The 15,339-nt window shown below is 42.5% G+C and overlaps 1 protein-coding gene across 1 annotated transcript in view; it reads right to left on the bottom strand.

Moving 5' to 3' along the window:
* LOC118969047 (nuclear envelope pore membrane protein POM 121-like) overlaps positions 1-14,622 on the bottom strand; it is a 53,016-nt gene extending 38,394 nt beyond the window's left edge. The window contains exons 1-2 of the mRNA XM_073221450.1: positions 14,357-14,622; positions 9,418-10,848 (exon numbers count right to left, since the gene is read on the bottom strand). Of these exons, the coding sequence (XP_073077551.1) occupies positions 9,418-10,848; positions 14,357-14,622 (1,697 nt within the window). The remainder of the gene's footprint in view (positions 1-9,417; positions 10,849-14,356) is intronic.
* Between the last annotated feature and the right edge of the window lie 717 nt (positions 14,623-15,339).

The raw sequence follows: 15,339 nt of genomic DNA on the forward strand, positions 1-15,339 counted from the left end.
CCTCTGCCCATTTTTAATTGAGTTATTTGTTTTTTGTTTGTTGAGGTGTGTGAGCTCTTTATATATTCTGGATGTCAAGCCTTTATCGGATCTGTCATTTTCAAATATATTCTCCCATACTGTAGGGTTCATTTTTGTTCTATTGATGGTGTCTTTCGCTGTACAGAAGCTTTTCAGCTTAATGTAGTCCCACTTGCTCATTTTTGCTGTTGTTTTCCTTGCCTGGGGAGATACGTTCTAGAAGAGGTCACTCATGTCTATGTCTAAGAGGTTTTTGCCTATGTTTTTTTCCAAGAGTTTAATGGTTTCATGACTTACATTCAGGTCTTTGATCCATTTTGAGTTTACCTTTGTATATGGGGTTACACAAAGATCCAGTTTCATTCTCCTACATGTAGCTGTCCAGTTTTGCCAGCACCATCTGTTGAAGAGACTGTCATTTTGCCATTGTATGTCCATGGCTCCTTTATCAAATATTAATTGACCATATATGTTTGGGTTAATGTCTGGAGTCTCTAATCTGTTCCACTGGTCTGTGGATCTGTTCTTGTGCCAGTACCAAATTGTCTTGATTACTATGGCTTGTAGTAGAGCTTGAAGTTGGGGAGTGAGATCCTCCTTACTTTATTCTTCTTTCTCAGGATTGCTTTGGCTATTCAGGGTCTTCGTTGTTTCCATATGAATTTTTGAATTATTTGTTCCAACTCATTGAAGAATGTTGCTGGTAATTTGATAGGTATTGCATCAAATCTGTATATTGCTTTAGGCAGGATGGCCATTTTGACGATATTAATTCTTCCTAGCCATGAGCAGGGGATGAGTTTCCATTTGTTAGTGTCCCCTTTAATTTCTCTTAAGAGTGACTTGTAGTTTTCAGAGTATAAGTCTTTCACTTCTTTGGTTAGGTTCATTCCTAGGTATTTTATTCTTTTTGATGCAATTGTGAATGGAATTGTTTTCCTGATTTCTCTTTCTGTTGGTTCATTGTGAGTGTATAGGAAAGCTACAGATTTCTGTGTTAATTTTGTATCCTGCAACTTTGCTGTATTCCAATATCAGTTCTAGTAGTTTTGGGGTGGAGTCTTTAGGGTTTTTTATGTACAGTATCATGTCATCTGCAAATAGTGACAGTTCGACTTCTTCTTTACCGATCTGGATTCCTTGTATTTCTTTGTTTTGTCTGATTGCCATGGCTAGGACCTCCAGTACTATGTTAAATAACAGTGGGGAGAGTGGGCATCCCTGTCTGCTTCCCAGTCTCAGAGGAAATGCTTTCAGCTTCTCGCTGTTCAGTATAATGCTGGCTGTGGGTTTATCATATATGGCCTTTTTATGTTGAGATACTTGCCCTCTATTCCCATTTTGCTGAGAGTTTTTATCATGAATGGATGTTGAATTTTGTCAAATGCTTTTCCAGCATCTATGGAGATGATCATGTGGTTTTTGTCTTTCTTTTTGTTGATGTGGTGGATGATGTTGATGGATTTTCGAATGTTGTACCATCCTTGCATCCCTGGGATGAACCCCACTTGGTCATGGTGTATGATCCTTTTGATATACTGTTGAATTCTGTTTGCTAATATTTTATTGAGTATTTTTGCATCTACATTCATCAGGGATATTGGTCTGTAATTTTCTTTTTTGGTGGAGTCTTTGCCTGGTTTTGATATTAGGGTGATGTTGGCTTCATAGAATGAGTTTGGGAGTATTCCCTCCTCTTCTATTTTTTGGAACACGTTAAGGAGAATTGGGTATTATGTCTTCTCTGTGTGTCTGATAAAATTCCGAGGTAAATCCGTCTGGCCCCGGGGTTTTGTTCTTGGGTAGTTTTTTGATTACCGTTTCAATTTCTTTGCTCGTAATTGGTTTGTTTAACTTTTGTGTTTCTTCTTTGGTCACTCTTGGGAGGTTGTATTTTTCTAGGAAGTTGTCCATTTCTTCTAGGTTTTCCAGCTTGTTGGCATATAGGTTTTTTTTTTTTTTTTATTTCTTTGACATATCTTCTTGTATTGTACCTTAAGTATGTATAGGTTTTAAACTACTAACTAATTTGCACACACATATTAACATAATAGGAATATGGTGACATAAACAAAGTAAATCTATAATTACCAGCCATCTCCAGTGAAGCCAAGAAAACCATTTAGGCACCCTAGGCATTTGTGAAAATTTATCTATGATATGATGGATATTTTCCAACTGTACTTGAACCATCAGACAAATTAAAGCAGCCCATTTCTGGGATCTGTTCACATCCCATATGTTCTTTTAACCATAGATAGTCTATAGTCATGAGATTTTGGGGTGCTACAACTTGCACCCCTCCCAACTCCTGGTTGAGTTCCAACAGTACAGATCCAGTCAAATTCGTTGTCTCACTGTATGCACATGCCAGCCTAGACATCTCCCTCCTCCTTCTTATGGCAAGTCCAGGAGACGGTGGGCTGGATGCAGCCACAACCGCAGCATCGTCCGGATCCCTGTGGAGGCTTTTTTGATGATCATCCCCCGGCACGAGTCCTCCAGAGAGTGCTGATGCCGGAAGCTCCTCCTCATATCGTATCTTAGTTCATTTTCTGGGTATCCAAGCTAGGCCTTGATCTTCTGTTAGTCCATTTTTGGGTTCTGTAATTCTGCTGCTGTTTTGTTCCTTCAGTTTTTCCTTTGTTCCTATACTCCTCAGATGAGTGAAATCATTTGGTATTTCTCTTTCTCCGCTTGGCTTATTTCACTGAGCATAATACTCTCCAGCTCCATCCATGTTGCTGCAAATGGTTGGATTTTTCCACTTCTTATGGCTGAGTAGTATTCCATTGTGTATATGTACCACATCTTCTTTATCCATTCATCTACAGATGGACATTTAGGTTGCTTCCAATTCTTGGCTATTGTAAATAGTGCTGCGATAAACATAGGAGTGCATCTGTCTTTCTCAAACTTGATTGCTGCGTTCTTAGGGTAAATTCCTAGGAGTGGAATTCCTGGGTCAAATGGTAGGTCTGTTTTGAGCATTTTGATGCACCTCCATACTGCTTTCCACAATGGTTGAACTAATTTACATTCCCACCAGCAGTGTAGGAGGGTTCCCCTTTCTCCACAGCCTCGCCAACATTTGTTGTTGTTTGTCTTTTGGATGGCAGCTATCCTTACTGGTGTGAGGTGATACCTCATTGTAGTTTTAATTTGCATTTCTCTGATAATTAGCGATGTGGAGCATCTTTTCATGTGTCTCTTGGCCATCTGTATTTCTTTTTTGGAGAACTGTCTGTTCAGTTCCTCTGCCCATTTTTTAATTGGGTTATTTGTTTTTTGTTTGTTGAGGCGTGTGAGCTCTTTATATATTCTGGACGTCAAGCCTTTATCAGATCTGTCATTTTCAAATATATTCTCCCATACTGTAGGGTTCCTTTTTGTTCTATTGATGGTGTCTTTCGCTGTACAGAAGCTTTTCAGCTTAATGTAGTCCCACTTGCTCATTTTTGCTGTTGTTTTCCTTGCCCGGGGAGATATGTTCAAGAAGAGATCACTCATGTTTATGTCTAAGAGGTTTTTGCCTATGTTTTTTTCCAAGAGTTTAATGGTTTCGTGACTTACATTCAGGTCTTTGATCCATTTTGAGTTTACCTTTGTATATGGGGTTAGACAATGGTCCAGTTTCATTCTCCTACATGTAGCTGTCCAGTTTTGCCAGCACCATCTGTTGAAGAGACTGTCATTTTGCCATTGTATGTCCATGGCTCCTTTATCAAATATTAATTGACCATATATGTTTGGGTTAATTTCTGGGGTCTCTAATCTGTTCCACTGGTCTGTGGCTCTGTTCTTGTGCCAGTACCAAATTGTCTTGATTACTATGGCTTTGTAGTAGAGCTTGAAGTTGGGGAGTGAGATCCCCCCTACTTTATTCTTCTTTTTCAGGATTGCTTTGGCTATTCGGGGTCTTTGGTGTTTCCATATGAATTTTTGAATTATTTGTTCCAATTCATTGAAGAATGTTGCTGGTAATTTGAGAGGGATTGCATCAAATTTGTATATTGCTTTCGGCAGGATGGCCATTTTGACGATATTAATTCTTCCTAGCCATGAGCATGGGATGAGTTTCCATTTATTAGTGTCCCCTTTAATTTCTCTTAAGAGTGACTTGTAGTTTTCAGAGTATAAGTCTTTCACTTCCTTGGTTAGGTTTATTCCTAGGTATTTTATTCTTTTTGATGCAATGGTGAATGGAATTGTTTTCCTGATTTCTCTTTCTATTGATTCGTTGTTAGTGTATAGGAAAGCTACAGATTTCTGTGTGTTGATTTTGTATCCAGGTTTTCCAGCTTGTTGGCATATAGGTTTTCATAGTAGTCTTTAATAATTCTTTGTATTTCTGTGGAGTCTGTCGTGATTTTTCCATTCTCATTTCTGATTATGTTGATTTGTGTTGATTCTCTTTTTCTCTTAATAAGATTGGCTAGACGCTCATCTATTTTGTTTATTTTCTCAAAGAACCAACTCTTGGTTTCATTGATTTTTGCTATTGTTTTATTCTTCTCAATTTTGTTTATTTCTTCTCTGATCTTTGTTATGTCCCTCCTTCTGCTGACTTTAGGCCTCATTTGTTCTTCTTTTTCCAGTTTCGATAATTGTGACATTAGACTATTCATTTGGGATTGTTCTTCCTTCTTCAGGTGTGCCTGGATTGCTATATACTTTCCTCTTAAGACTGCTTTCGCTGCATCCCACAGAAGTTGGGGCTTTGTGTTGTTGTTGTCATTTGTTTCTATATATTCCTTGATCTTTATTTTGCTTTGTTCATTGATCCATTGATTATTTAGGAGCATGTTGTTAAGCATCCATGTGTTTGTGAGCTTTTTTGTTTTCTTTGTAGAATTTATTTCTAGTTTTATACCTTTGTGGTCTGAAAAATTGGTTGGTAGATTTTCAATATTTTGGAATTTACTGAGGCTCTTTTTGTGAGCTAGTACGTGGTCTATTCTGGAGAATGTTCCATGTGCACTTGAGAAGAATGTATATCCTGTTGCTTTTGGATGTAGAGTTCTATAGATGTCTGTTAGCTCCATCTGTTCTAGTGTATTGTTCAATGCCTGTGTGTCCTTACTTATTTTCTGCCCGGTGGATCTATCCTTTGGAGTGAGTGGTGTGTTGAAGTCTCCTAAGATGAATGCATTGCAGTCTATTTCCCTCTTTAGTTCTGTTAGTATTTGTTTCACAAATGCTGGTGCTTCTGTGTTGGGTGCATATATATTTAGAATGGTTATATCCTCTTTTTGGACTGAGCCCTTTATCATTATGTAGTGTCCTTCTTTGTCTCTTGTTTCTTTGTTTTGAAGTCTATTTTGTCTGATATTAGTACTGCAACCCCTGCTTTCTTCTCACTGTTGTTTGCCTGAAATATGTTTTTCCATCCTTTGACTTTTTGTCTGTGCTTGTCTTTGGGTTTGAGGTGAGTTTCTTGTAAGCAGCATATAGATGGGTCTTGCTTTTTTATCCATTCTATTACTCTGTGTCTTTTGATTGGTGCATTCAGTCCATTTACATTTAGGGTGACTATTGAGAGATATGTACTTTTTGCCATTACAGGCTTTAGATTCGTGGTTACCAAAGGTTCAAGGTTAGCTTCTTTAGTATCTTACTGCCTAACTTAGCTTGCTTATTGAGCTGTTATATACACTGTCTGGAGATTCTTTTCTTCTCTCCCTTCTTATTCCTCCTCCTCCATTCTTCGTATGTTGTATGTTTTGTTCTGTGCTCTTTTTAGGAGTGCTCCCATCTAGAGCAGTCCCTGTAAGATGCCCTGTAGAGGTGGTTTGTGGGAAGCAAATTCCCTCAGCTTTTGCTTGTCTGGGAATTGTTTAATCCCTCCTTCATATTTAAATGATAGTTGTGCTGGATACAGTATCCTTGGTTCAAGGCCCTTCTGTTTCATTGCATTAAATATATCATGCCATTCTCTTCTGGCCTGTAGGGTTTCTGTCGAGAAGTCTGATGTTAGCCTGATGGGTTTTCCTTTATAGGTGACGTTTTTCTCTCTAGCTGCCTTTAAAACTCTTTCCTTGTCCTTGATCCTTGCCATTTTAATTATTATGTGTCTTGGTGTTGTCCTTCTTGGATCCTTTCTGTTGGGGGTTCTGTGTATTTCCGTGGTCTGTTCGATTATTTCCTCCCCCAGTTTGGGGAAGTTTTCAGCAATTATTTCTTCAAAGAGACTTTCTATCCCTTTTCCTCTTTCTTCTTCTTCTGGTACCCCTATAATACGATTATTATTCCTTTTGGATTGGTCACATAGTTCTCTTAGTGTTGTTTCATTCCTGGAGATTCTTTTATCTCTCTCTATGTCAGCTTCTATACGTTCCTGTTCTCTGGTTTCTATTCCTTCAATGGCCTCTTGCATCTTATCCATTCTGCTTACAAATCCTTCCAGGGATTGTTTCACTTCTGTGATCTCCTTCCTGACATCTGTGATCTCCCTCCGGACTTCATCCCATTGCTCTTGCATTTTTCTCTGCATCTCTGTCAGCATGTCCATGATTTTTATTTTGAATTCTTTTTCAGGAGGACTGGTTAGGTCTGTCTCCTTCTCAGGTGTTGTCTCTGTGATCTTTGTCTGCCTGTAGTTTTGCCTTTTCATGGTGATAGAGAGAGTTTGCAGAGCTGGTACGAGTGACAGCTGGGAGAGCTTTCCTTCTTGTTTGTTTGTGGCCTTCCTCTCCCCCTTTGTGGCATGCTGGGTTCTCGCAGGTGTGGATGTGGTCTGGATGTTGTCCTGTGTCCTATGGTCTCTATTTTAGGAAGAGTTGTGTTTGTTATATTTTCATAATTCTATGTGATTTTGGTAGAAGAGTTCCACTGCTCTACTCATGCCGCCATCCTGGCTCCGCCCCCTCAAAATCATTTTTAAAAGAACAATGTAGTGGTAGGAATCACTCAATGTTAAATCATACCAGATAGCTACAATCATAAAACAATGTGGTACTCGAGGAAGGAAAGACACATAGACTAATAGACAAGAATACAGAACCTACAGAAATATGACAACCAGAGACAGACCTACACAAATATGCCAAATTGATTTTTAATATTGATATGCATTAGTTTACTAATATTATATATTAACTTTATTAAAGTATAGTTTATATACAATAGTATATTGGTTTCCAGTATATAACATAGTGATTCAACAGTTATATATTATTAAATCCTCACCCCAACTACTGTAGTTATCACCTGTCAACAAAGAAAGATGTTACAGAACTGCTGACTATATTCTCTATGCTGTACTTTCATCCCTGTGACTAATTATATTATGGTTGAGATTTTGTGCCTCTTTGTCCCCTTCAGCTAGCTCTGCCAAATAAATTTTTGATGAGGAAACAAGGAATAAAATAAATATTGATGAGTTCAAACAGATACAAATGATTCATTCAGTCAATCAGTCAAACTCTTAGAGAAGACTTGATTAAATGCAGGAGCAACAGAAAAGTAGAAAATCACCATTAGAACACCACTATAATAATTGCCGGAGGCAAAATTCACTGATGATGCTAAAATCAGCAGTGGTCATTTAAGGATGAATAGGATTTCTGTGTAGCATCACAACCCCCCAAATATTTTTCATAAGGGAAAATCATAACTACACAGTGGAGAACCCTGGCAGACACCACCTTGACCCCGTGGTAACAGTTAACATCTCCTATGTCTGATTATGTGCCCTTGAGACAATGTGCTGAGAAGGGTGACTTGCCTCTGTGGGGTTCTTCTCAAAAATCCATGATCTCAGTGTACTCAAGGAAACAGCAGACAAGTCCAAATAAGGGAAATTCTACAAAATATCCATTACTCTTCAGACACATCAAGGTCACACATACCTTATGTAAGACAGAAATAGTCACAGTCTGGAGGTAATGGAGGAGAAATGACATGAAATGCAATGTGTAGTTCTAGATTGCTACTGGAACAGATAGACAACTTTACTGAAAAACAGGGGAAATCCATTTAAAGTCAGAGGTTTAGGAAACAGCATTGTATGAATGTTTTCTGGTTTCAACCAATGTTTTGTGAAATATGAACATGGAAGAAGCTCTATGAAGACTGCATAGAAATTCCCTCTACTATCTTTGCAGCTTTCCTATAAGTCTAAAATTACATCAAATTAAAAAACTTTTTTAAAGGCTAACGTTGTCATGAGTCATTTCCTAACATACACCAAGCATGATCTAGCCCACAGTGAGGTCAGGTGGGCAGGGGAGAAGCAGAAGAGTGGCCATCCCACAGACTCAAACCAGAAATCAGGCATCAGCATCCAGAGTCATAAAACTCAACCCATTTTCCCAACAGCTGAGCCACAGAAAAACTGACACAGTTAAGTCTGGCCACTCATACAGTTCACTGCTTCCTCCACTATGGATGCAAAGAGCAAAGACACAGTTAACATCCAGGAAATTAACAAAAAGTCATCCATATATTCAAAATATATGTTACATGTAATGCAACACATACTATTAGATATTCTATACATAATTCATATGTATATATACCTATGTGATGTGCATTAGTATACATATTACATGTCTGTGTATGTATACATGTAATATATACAGGTATATATTTCAATATATAATTATATACTAATTACATTTATACATATATATTATATATGTGTGCTATGTATTGTTATATAGTACATGTATTACATTATCTATGAACATACACATATAATTTACAAATTATATTATACATATTATATACATGACTTTAAGTGATACTATGACATATATAAATGTATGACTATATATATGTGACATATATGACTGTTCATTTACCAAATGTTTATACAAAGAATATACAGATTCTCAGCCAAACAGGCCAGGGCCTAATTAAGCAAACGGGGAAGGTGCGAAGAGGCAACTATAGCAGTAGTGGACGCCCTGCCCGCTCCTGCCTGGAGGAAAACTAGTCCAAAGCTTCCCTCTTCTGTTGCAAGGATCCTGAGCACTGGGGTGGGCCAGCCTAACAAGCTCCCATCAGCCAGCGTGGAGGGGCCCACCTGGCAGAAAGGGGAGAAAGCTGACCCACTTGGGGCACCCTGGGCCCTCTCAGGGCAAAGCTGGACTCATGAACTCCTACAATGCTCATCCAAGGACCTGCAAAGGCCTGGTGAGCAGACCCTGGAGGACCAGGAAAAGGGAGCCGATTTTTTTTACAGCCAGGCCAATAGATCCAAGACAAACAGCCCACAGAGGCGCCCCTCCGGCGGACTACAGGAAGGCAACCGGGCCCCGGAGAGTGCTGCCCCTCCCGGAAGCTCCTGCGCTGTGAGTTAGTGCTGGGGGCTGGCGCAGGAAAGTCCTGCCGCGGGGTAGGGATGGGCACCCAGGCGGGCAGAGAGACGCAGAGTGACATGGCCCGCCTTACCCTTCGAAGACCTTGTTGATCCCCTGGATCACAGCTCTCTTTTCTAAGTCAAGGTCCTCAGCAGTGACTCGATAACCTGTCCAAGGGTGTAGGGGCAGATCCAGTGGGTCATTTCTCCTGCAGCGCAGCAGAGAAATCTTGCGCTTCTGGGGCCTAGAAGTGTACGATGGGGGTGAGCAATTCCTCAAGCTTTGTTTCTGCCCTGAAGTGGCTTTTGTAGCTTTGTCGTGCTTGATGGTCGTCTGCGGTTCCAGGGAAGCCGGAGCGCTTGGCTGTAGGCCCTCCTCGGGGGCGCTCTTGGAGGACACGTTAGGAGAGGATGAGGCCTGGCCTCGGGGCGCGCCCCTCTGCGGGAGTGGGAAACCTCCGGCAGAGCTGTAGGGACTGGCAATGGCATTCCGTTGGCTGCACCAGCTCAAAAAGCGGGTCTGGGATTTCTTAGTCAGGCCCTCTTCTGAGTTCTTGGAACCTAAGTCCATCTTCAGAGGCCCGGGCCTGGGTACGAAGGAAGAGAGGGCTCCGTTGACCATGAGGCGCCTGAACGCGGAGCCACTCCTCTGGGCGTCCTGCCGCCCCGGGGTCGGGCGCCCTTCCTTCCGCTTGGCCAGCTCTTCCCTGCTGTCGATGGCGGCCCGGTCCTGGTCTTCCTTGGCCCGCGGCTCACCTCCCTCTTCGAGGGCCCTCATCAGGGTCCCCTTTACACACGGGGCTGGGAGGTGACCAGATCCTGAAGGGCACGTCAGTTTGCCCCTGGCAGATGCCATCTTCGGGCTCACTGAGGTGCAGAACATCCTGGAGCTGCAGGCGGGCAGCACTGGCTTCTGATGGCACCTCTGGGGCCCCGGGGAGAAGACCCCCGAGGGGAAACAGCCGGCCTGCTGGCTGGGATATTGCCCCCGATAGTCTGTGACAAGCCACTGGCGGTACCAGCGCCGCTGGGGGGAATCCACAAGGTCCTCGTAGGACAGCCTGCGAGCCAGGACTAGGTCGGGGGCCGCCGAGTGACCCTGGCAGGTGGGGTGCGGGGGCCGGACGCGCTCGGGCCTCTCCGGGGGGGCCGCGTCCAGCACAGCCGGAGACGGCGGCTGTGAGCGGTCTCTGCTCAGGTAACTCCCCATGAGGAGCGGTCGTGCTCGCTCGGGTTCTTGACAAGGAGTCAGTGCCTCGGAGAGGTTTCCGTTAGTGCCGACGGCGCCCGGAGCAAGGCGCGTACGCGGGCGGCACGTGCCGCTTGTGACGCGCCGCTGGAACGCGTGAGCGGGGTAAGGGCGCGCGCACCCACGGCGCTTCGGGGCCCGCTGGCCGCGCTCAGAGGGGCGCGAGGGAGACGCGCTCCCAGCCGCGCACCCGCAGCTCGGCCGGCCGGCGCGGGACGCGGGCCCGGAGCCTGAGAACCGCTCTGGGCTCAGCAGCGCCCACTGGAGGCCGGAGCTTCAGGGTCGGCACCCTGCGTCCACAGGTGCGCATAACCCAGCGGAGATCCCCTCATAACACCTGCCCCCCACATTCTGCGGGGTAGCACTGCCACCTGAAGGTCCAGGGGGCGGGAGGACCCCAGAAGGGAAGCAGCTAGAGGGGCCGGATGCCAGAGCGGAGTCACTGCCCCAACCGGCTTCTCTTCTGTACAATCTTACTGTCCAGGTACCCTTTCTTGTCTCCTCCTCCCCTTCCTGGAAAATAAGAATTCTAGACAAGGTTTACAGAATCAGAATATAGAGACATGGAATAGCCAAAGCAATCTTTATCATATTTTTTAATTGAGGTATCACTGATATGTGATCTTATTTTGGTTTCAAGTATACAACACTGGTTCACCAGTTGCCCATATTATTAAATCCTCACCCCCACTAGTGCAGTTATTATCTCTCAACATAGGAAGATGTTACAGAATCACTGGCTATATTTCCCATGCTGTACTACCATCCCTATGACCAGCTTACATTATGATTGAGAATCTTTGTGCCCCTTTATGCCCTGACCCTTTCCCCCACCCCAACCCCTCCCCCATGGTAACCACAAGTCACTTCCCAGTGTCTATGAGTCTACTATCTTGTTCATTTTGTTTTGTTTTTATATGTCTCAAATAAATTAAATCATATAGTATTTGTCTTTCTCCACCAGGCTTATATCACTTAGCATAATACCTTCTAGGCCCATCCATGTTGTCACAAATGACAGGGTTTCTTTTTTCATGGCTGTATAATATTCCATTATGTATATGTACCACCATCTTTTTTATCCATTCATCTATTGATGGGCACCTTGGCTACTTGCATAACTTATCTATTATAAATAATAGGGGTGCATGTATCTTTTTGAATTATAGCTTGCATTTTCTTCCAGCAAATTACTAGAAGTGGAATTATTGGGGTATCATATTTCTATGTTTAGTTCTTTGAGAACTCTCCATACTGCTTTCCACAGTGGCTGCACCAACTGATGTTCCCACCAACAGTGTAGAGTTTTCCCTTTTTTCCACATCCTTATTAATATTTGTTATTTCTTGTCTTTTCCATAGTGGCCATTCTAACTGGTGTGAGGTGATATCTCACTGTGGTTTTGATTTGCATTTCCCTGATGATTAGTGGTGTGGAGCATCTTTTCATGTGTCTGTTGGCCATCTGTATTTCTTCCTTGGAGAAATGCCTGTTCAGGTCCTCTACCCATTTTTTAATCGGGTTATTTTGTTGTTGTTGTTGAGGCTTGTGAGTTCTTTGTATATTTTGGGTGTTAACCCCTTACATATTCTATACTGTAGGCTGGCTTTTTATTCTGCTTATGGTGTCCTTTGCTACCCATACAGAAGCTTTTTAGCTTGATGTAGTCCCAATTGTTCATTTTTTATTTTGTTTCCCATGCACACGGAGATGTGTCCGGGAAAAAATTGCTCATGCTTATGTTTAAGAGAGTTTTGCCTATGTTTTCTTCATGTCTTACATTTAGGTCTTTTAACTCATTTCTAGTTTACTTTTGTGTATGGAGTTAGACAGTGATCCAGTTTTATTCTCTTGCATATCACTGTCCAGTTTTCCTAACACCAGTAATTGAAGAGGCAGTCTTTTCAACCTTGCATATCCATGGCTCCTTTATCATGTATTGATTGACCATATATGTGTGGGTTTATATCTGGGCTCCCTATTCTGACCCACTGATCTATGGGTCTGTTCTTTCACCAGGACCATCTATTTTGAGTACTGTAGCTTTATAGTAGTACTTGCTTGATAAGTGATTGGTCTACTACCTTTTTTTTTTATAGAACCTTTTGTTATTTATTGCTAAATAACAGGGTTCCATTCTTTTTATAAATTTGTTCACTGGTATCTATAACTTTAAAGAACATGACTAGCTAGTAGACTTTTCCCTAGGATACCTTTGTTCTTCTGCTTTCGTCAGCTGAACTTATGCTCATGATATAGCCGTTCATTTAAATTATACTTGGTATTTTTATCCTGCAATCTACTAAAAAACATGTACATTGAAGCAATATATTCACAAAAAGAAAGGTTTCTTTTTATGAAATCTAAGTTGAATACTTTGGAAAGACTTGATAAAATAAATAAACTGCCTGATAAAATGTTCAGTTAAGTTGTAATAGAATGACTGTAAAGGATAGAGGAAAGTGGTAAAAAAAACTTCTAAGTGTCTTAAAGCACTCATTCTCCTTTAAAAAAACTGACAAATGAAATGGGTAATATTCTCCATGAAAAGGCCTTGGCTCTAGATCAGAAAGTTGCTAAATAAAAGACTTGCTATATTTACTTTGAAATAAGCTGTTGAATGTCTTGTATATATTACTTTTCATTCTTGCATATATATTCTGGAAACCTAATGTAGCATGGCAAAACACTCAAAAGTTAATGGCTTCAAGTAGCATTGGTCTACTATCATTATTGTGGATTTATTTTCACTGCTAAAACTATTTAGGCTTAGGAACATTTCCATCTACAGAAGTTCCTTTATGATATCCTGTAATGCTGGTTTTGTGGTTCTGAATTCCTTCAGCCTTTGTTTATTTTGTAAATGTTTAATCTCTCCTTCAAATTTGAATGATAATCTTGCTTGGCAGAGGGTTCTTGGTTGAAGGTCCTTCTGTTTCAATACTTTGTATATTTCATGCCTCTCCCTTCTTGCAGGTAAAGTTTCTCCTGATAGCCTGATGGGGTTTCCCTTAGAAGTAATCTTTTTTCTCTCTCTGTCTGCTTTCAATACTCTCTACTTATTCTTGATCCTTGTCATTTTTATTATGCTTTAGTGTTGTCCTCCTGGTATTCCTTTTGTTGGGGGCTCTCTGTGCTTTCATGACCTGGGTGTCTGTTTCCTTCCCCAAACTGGGGAAGTTCTCAACAATTATTTCTTCAAAGATAACTTTTGATCCCTTTGTCTCTCTCTCCTCTCTTCCGGTACCCCTATTATGTGAATGCTGTTTTGTTTGAAGTTGCCACACAGCTCACTTACCATTCTTTCATTCTTGAAGATTCTTTTTCTCTGTTCCTCAGCTTCATTGTGTTCCTGTTCTCTAATTTCCATCTCCCTGATTGTCTCCTCTACTTGCAGGGATGAAGTAGATAATAATTCATTCCCTCCCTTGTGTATTTCATTCAGTTGCTGTATTCTTCAGCTCTGGGTAGCTCTTTTTCAAATCTATCTCTTTGTTGAAGTCCTCCCTGAGATCTTCAATACTTTCCCACAGGTTAGTGAGCATATTTATGACTATTTCTTTGAACTTTTTATCAAGATGATTGATGATCTCCATTTCACTTAGCCCCCTTTTTGGTGTCTTTCCCTGTAGTTTTGTTTGGAACACATTCCTCTGCCTCTTCATTTTGTCAGACTCTGTGATTCTCCCTTTGTATTAGGCAGATCTGCTGCACTTCCTGGTCTAGAGAATAATGGCTTCATGAAGGTGTCCTGTGGTGCCCAGGAGCTCAGGACTGTTTACCTTCCCTTGCCTGTTTCTCTCTTGTGGTGGAGCCCCAGCAGCTGTTGGTGGGCTGTGGGCAGGACTGCCTTTCCATCTGTCTGATGGCAGTGGTCTATCTGCTGTGGAAGGCAGTCTGCCTCAGCCCGCCCTTTGTGACCAGAGCAGTGGTACTTCTGGGATCTTTGTGGTGGAGGCTGCCTTCTGCTTGCCCTGCAGTGATGGCAGCAATGGGCTGGGCTGCCTGCCAGGAAGAAGGAGCACTCTGAGCTGCCTCCTGCAGGCATCTAATTGTGCTGAGACAAGGCTGAGAAAGATGGGAAAGCCTCTCTGCCTCCCAGGCAGAAAAGTCTGATGCCACTGGGCTGAGTGGGTGGGGGTGGGTATGCTGGGAAGCACCTTGAGGCTGAGCCACCATTGAGGGGGATGGAGCACCTGGGGCTCCCGAGAATGCCCGACCTGTTGGGCTGAGGGAAGGGTGAGTATGTATCATCCACCTGCCCTTTCTCCTGCAGAGAGAGGTCTGTCCAACCCTTGCCACCCTGGCTCCACTCCCGCTGCTGGTAAGTCTCCCAAACTGCTGCCTCTGTGTTGAAACTCAGGAGGAGTAGCAGAGCATGCCTGTCCTCTACAGGTGGCTGGTGTCTCAGTCTCCCAGAGGGTCCCAACTGTCTCTGGTGTCCAGTCCTACTAATCACCAGAACTCAGTACAATGTAAACTCATGTTCCCAGAGCAGATCTCCAGGGCCAGGTGCACAAATTTCCTGGACACCTATGCCCTCCCCGCTGTGCTCCTCTTCCTCCCACCTGTAGGCTGGGATGTGGGAAGGGCTTGGGTCCTGCTCAACCACATCTCTGCCCCTTTACCCTTCTCTGTGTGGGCTTCTCTTCTCTCCCAGGTGTAGGTGGTCTGTTCTTCAGTCTTCAGGTCATTTTCAGGGTTAGCTGTATTTGCTGTAGTTGCTTCCTTGGTGTGTGTGTGGGAGGAGGTTTCTGTCTTGCTT

Source organism: Manis javanica, chromosome 14, assembly GCF_040802235.1.
Source record: "Manis javanica isolate MJ-LG chromosome 14, MJ_LKY, whole genome shotgun sequence".
NCBI lineage: Eukaryota > Metazoa > Chordata > Mammalia > Pholidota > Manidae > Manis > Manis javanica.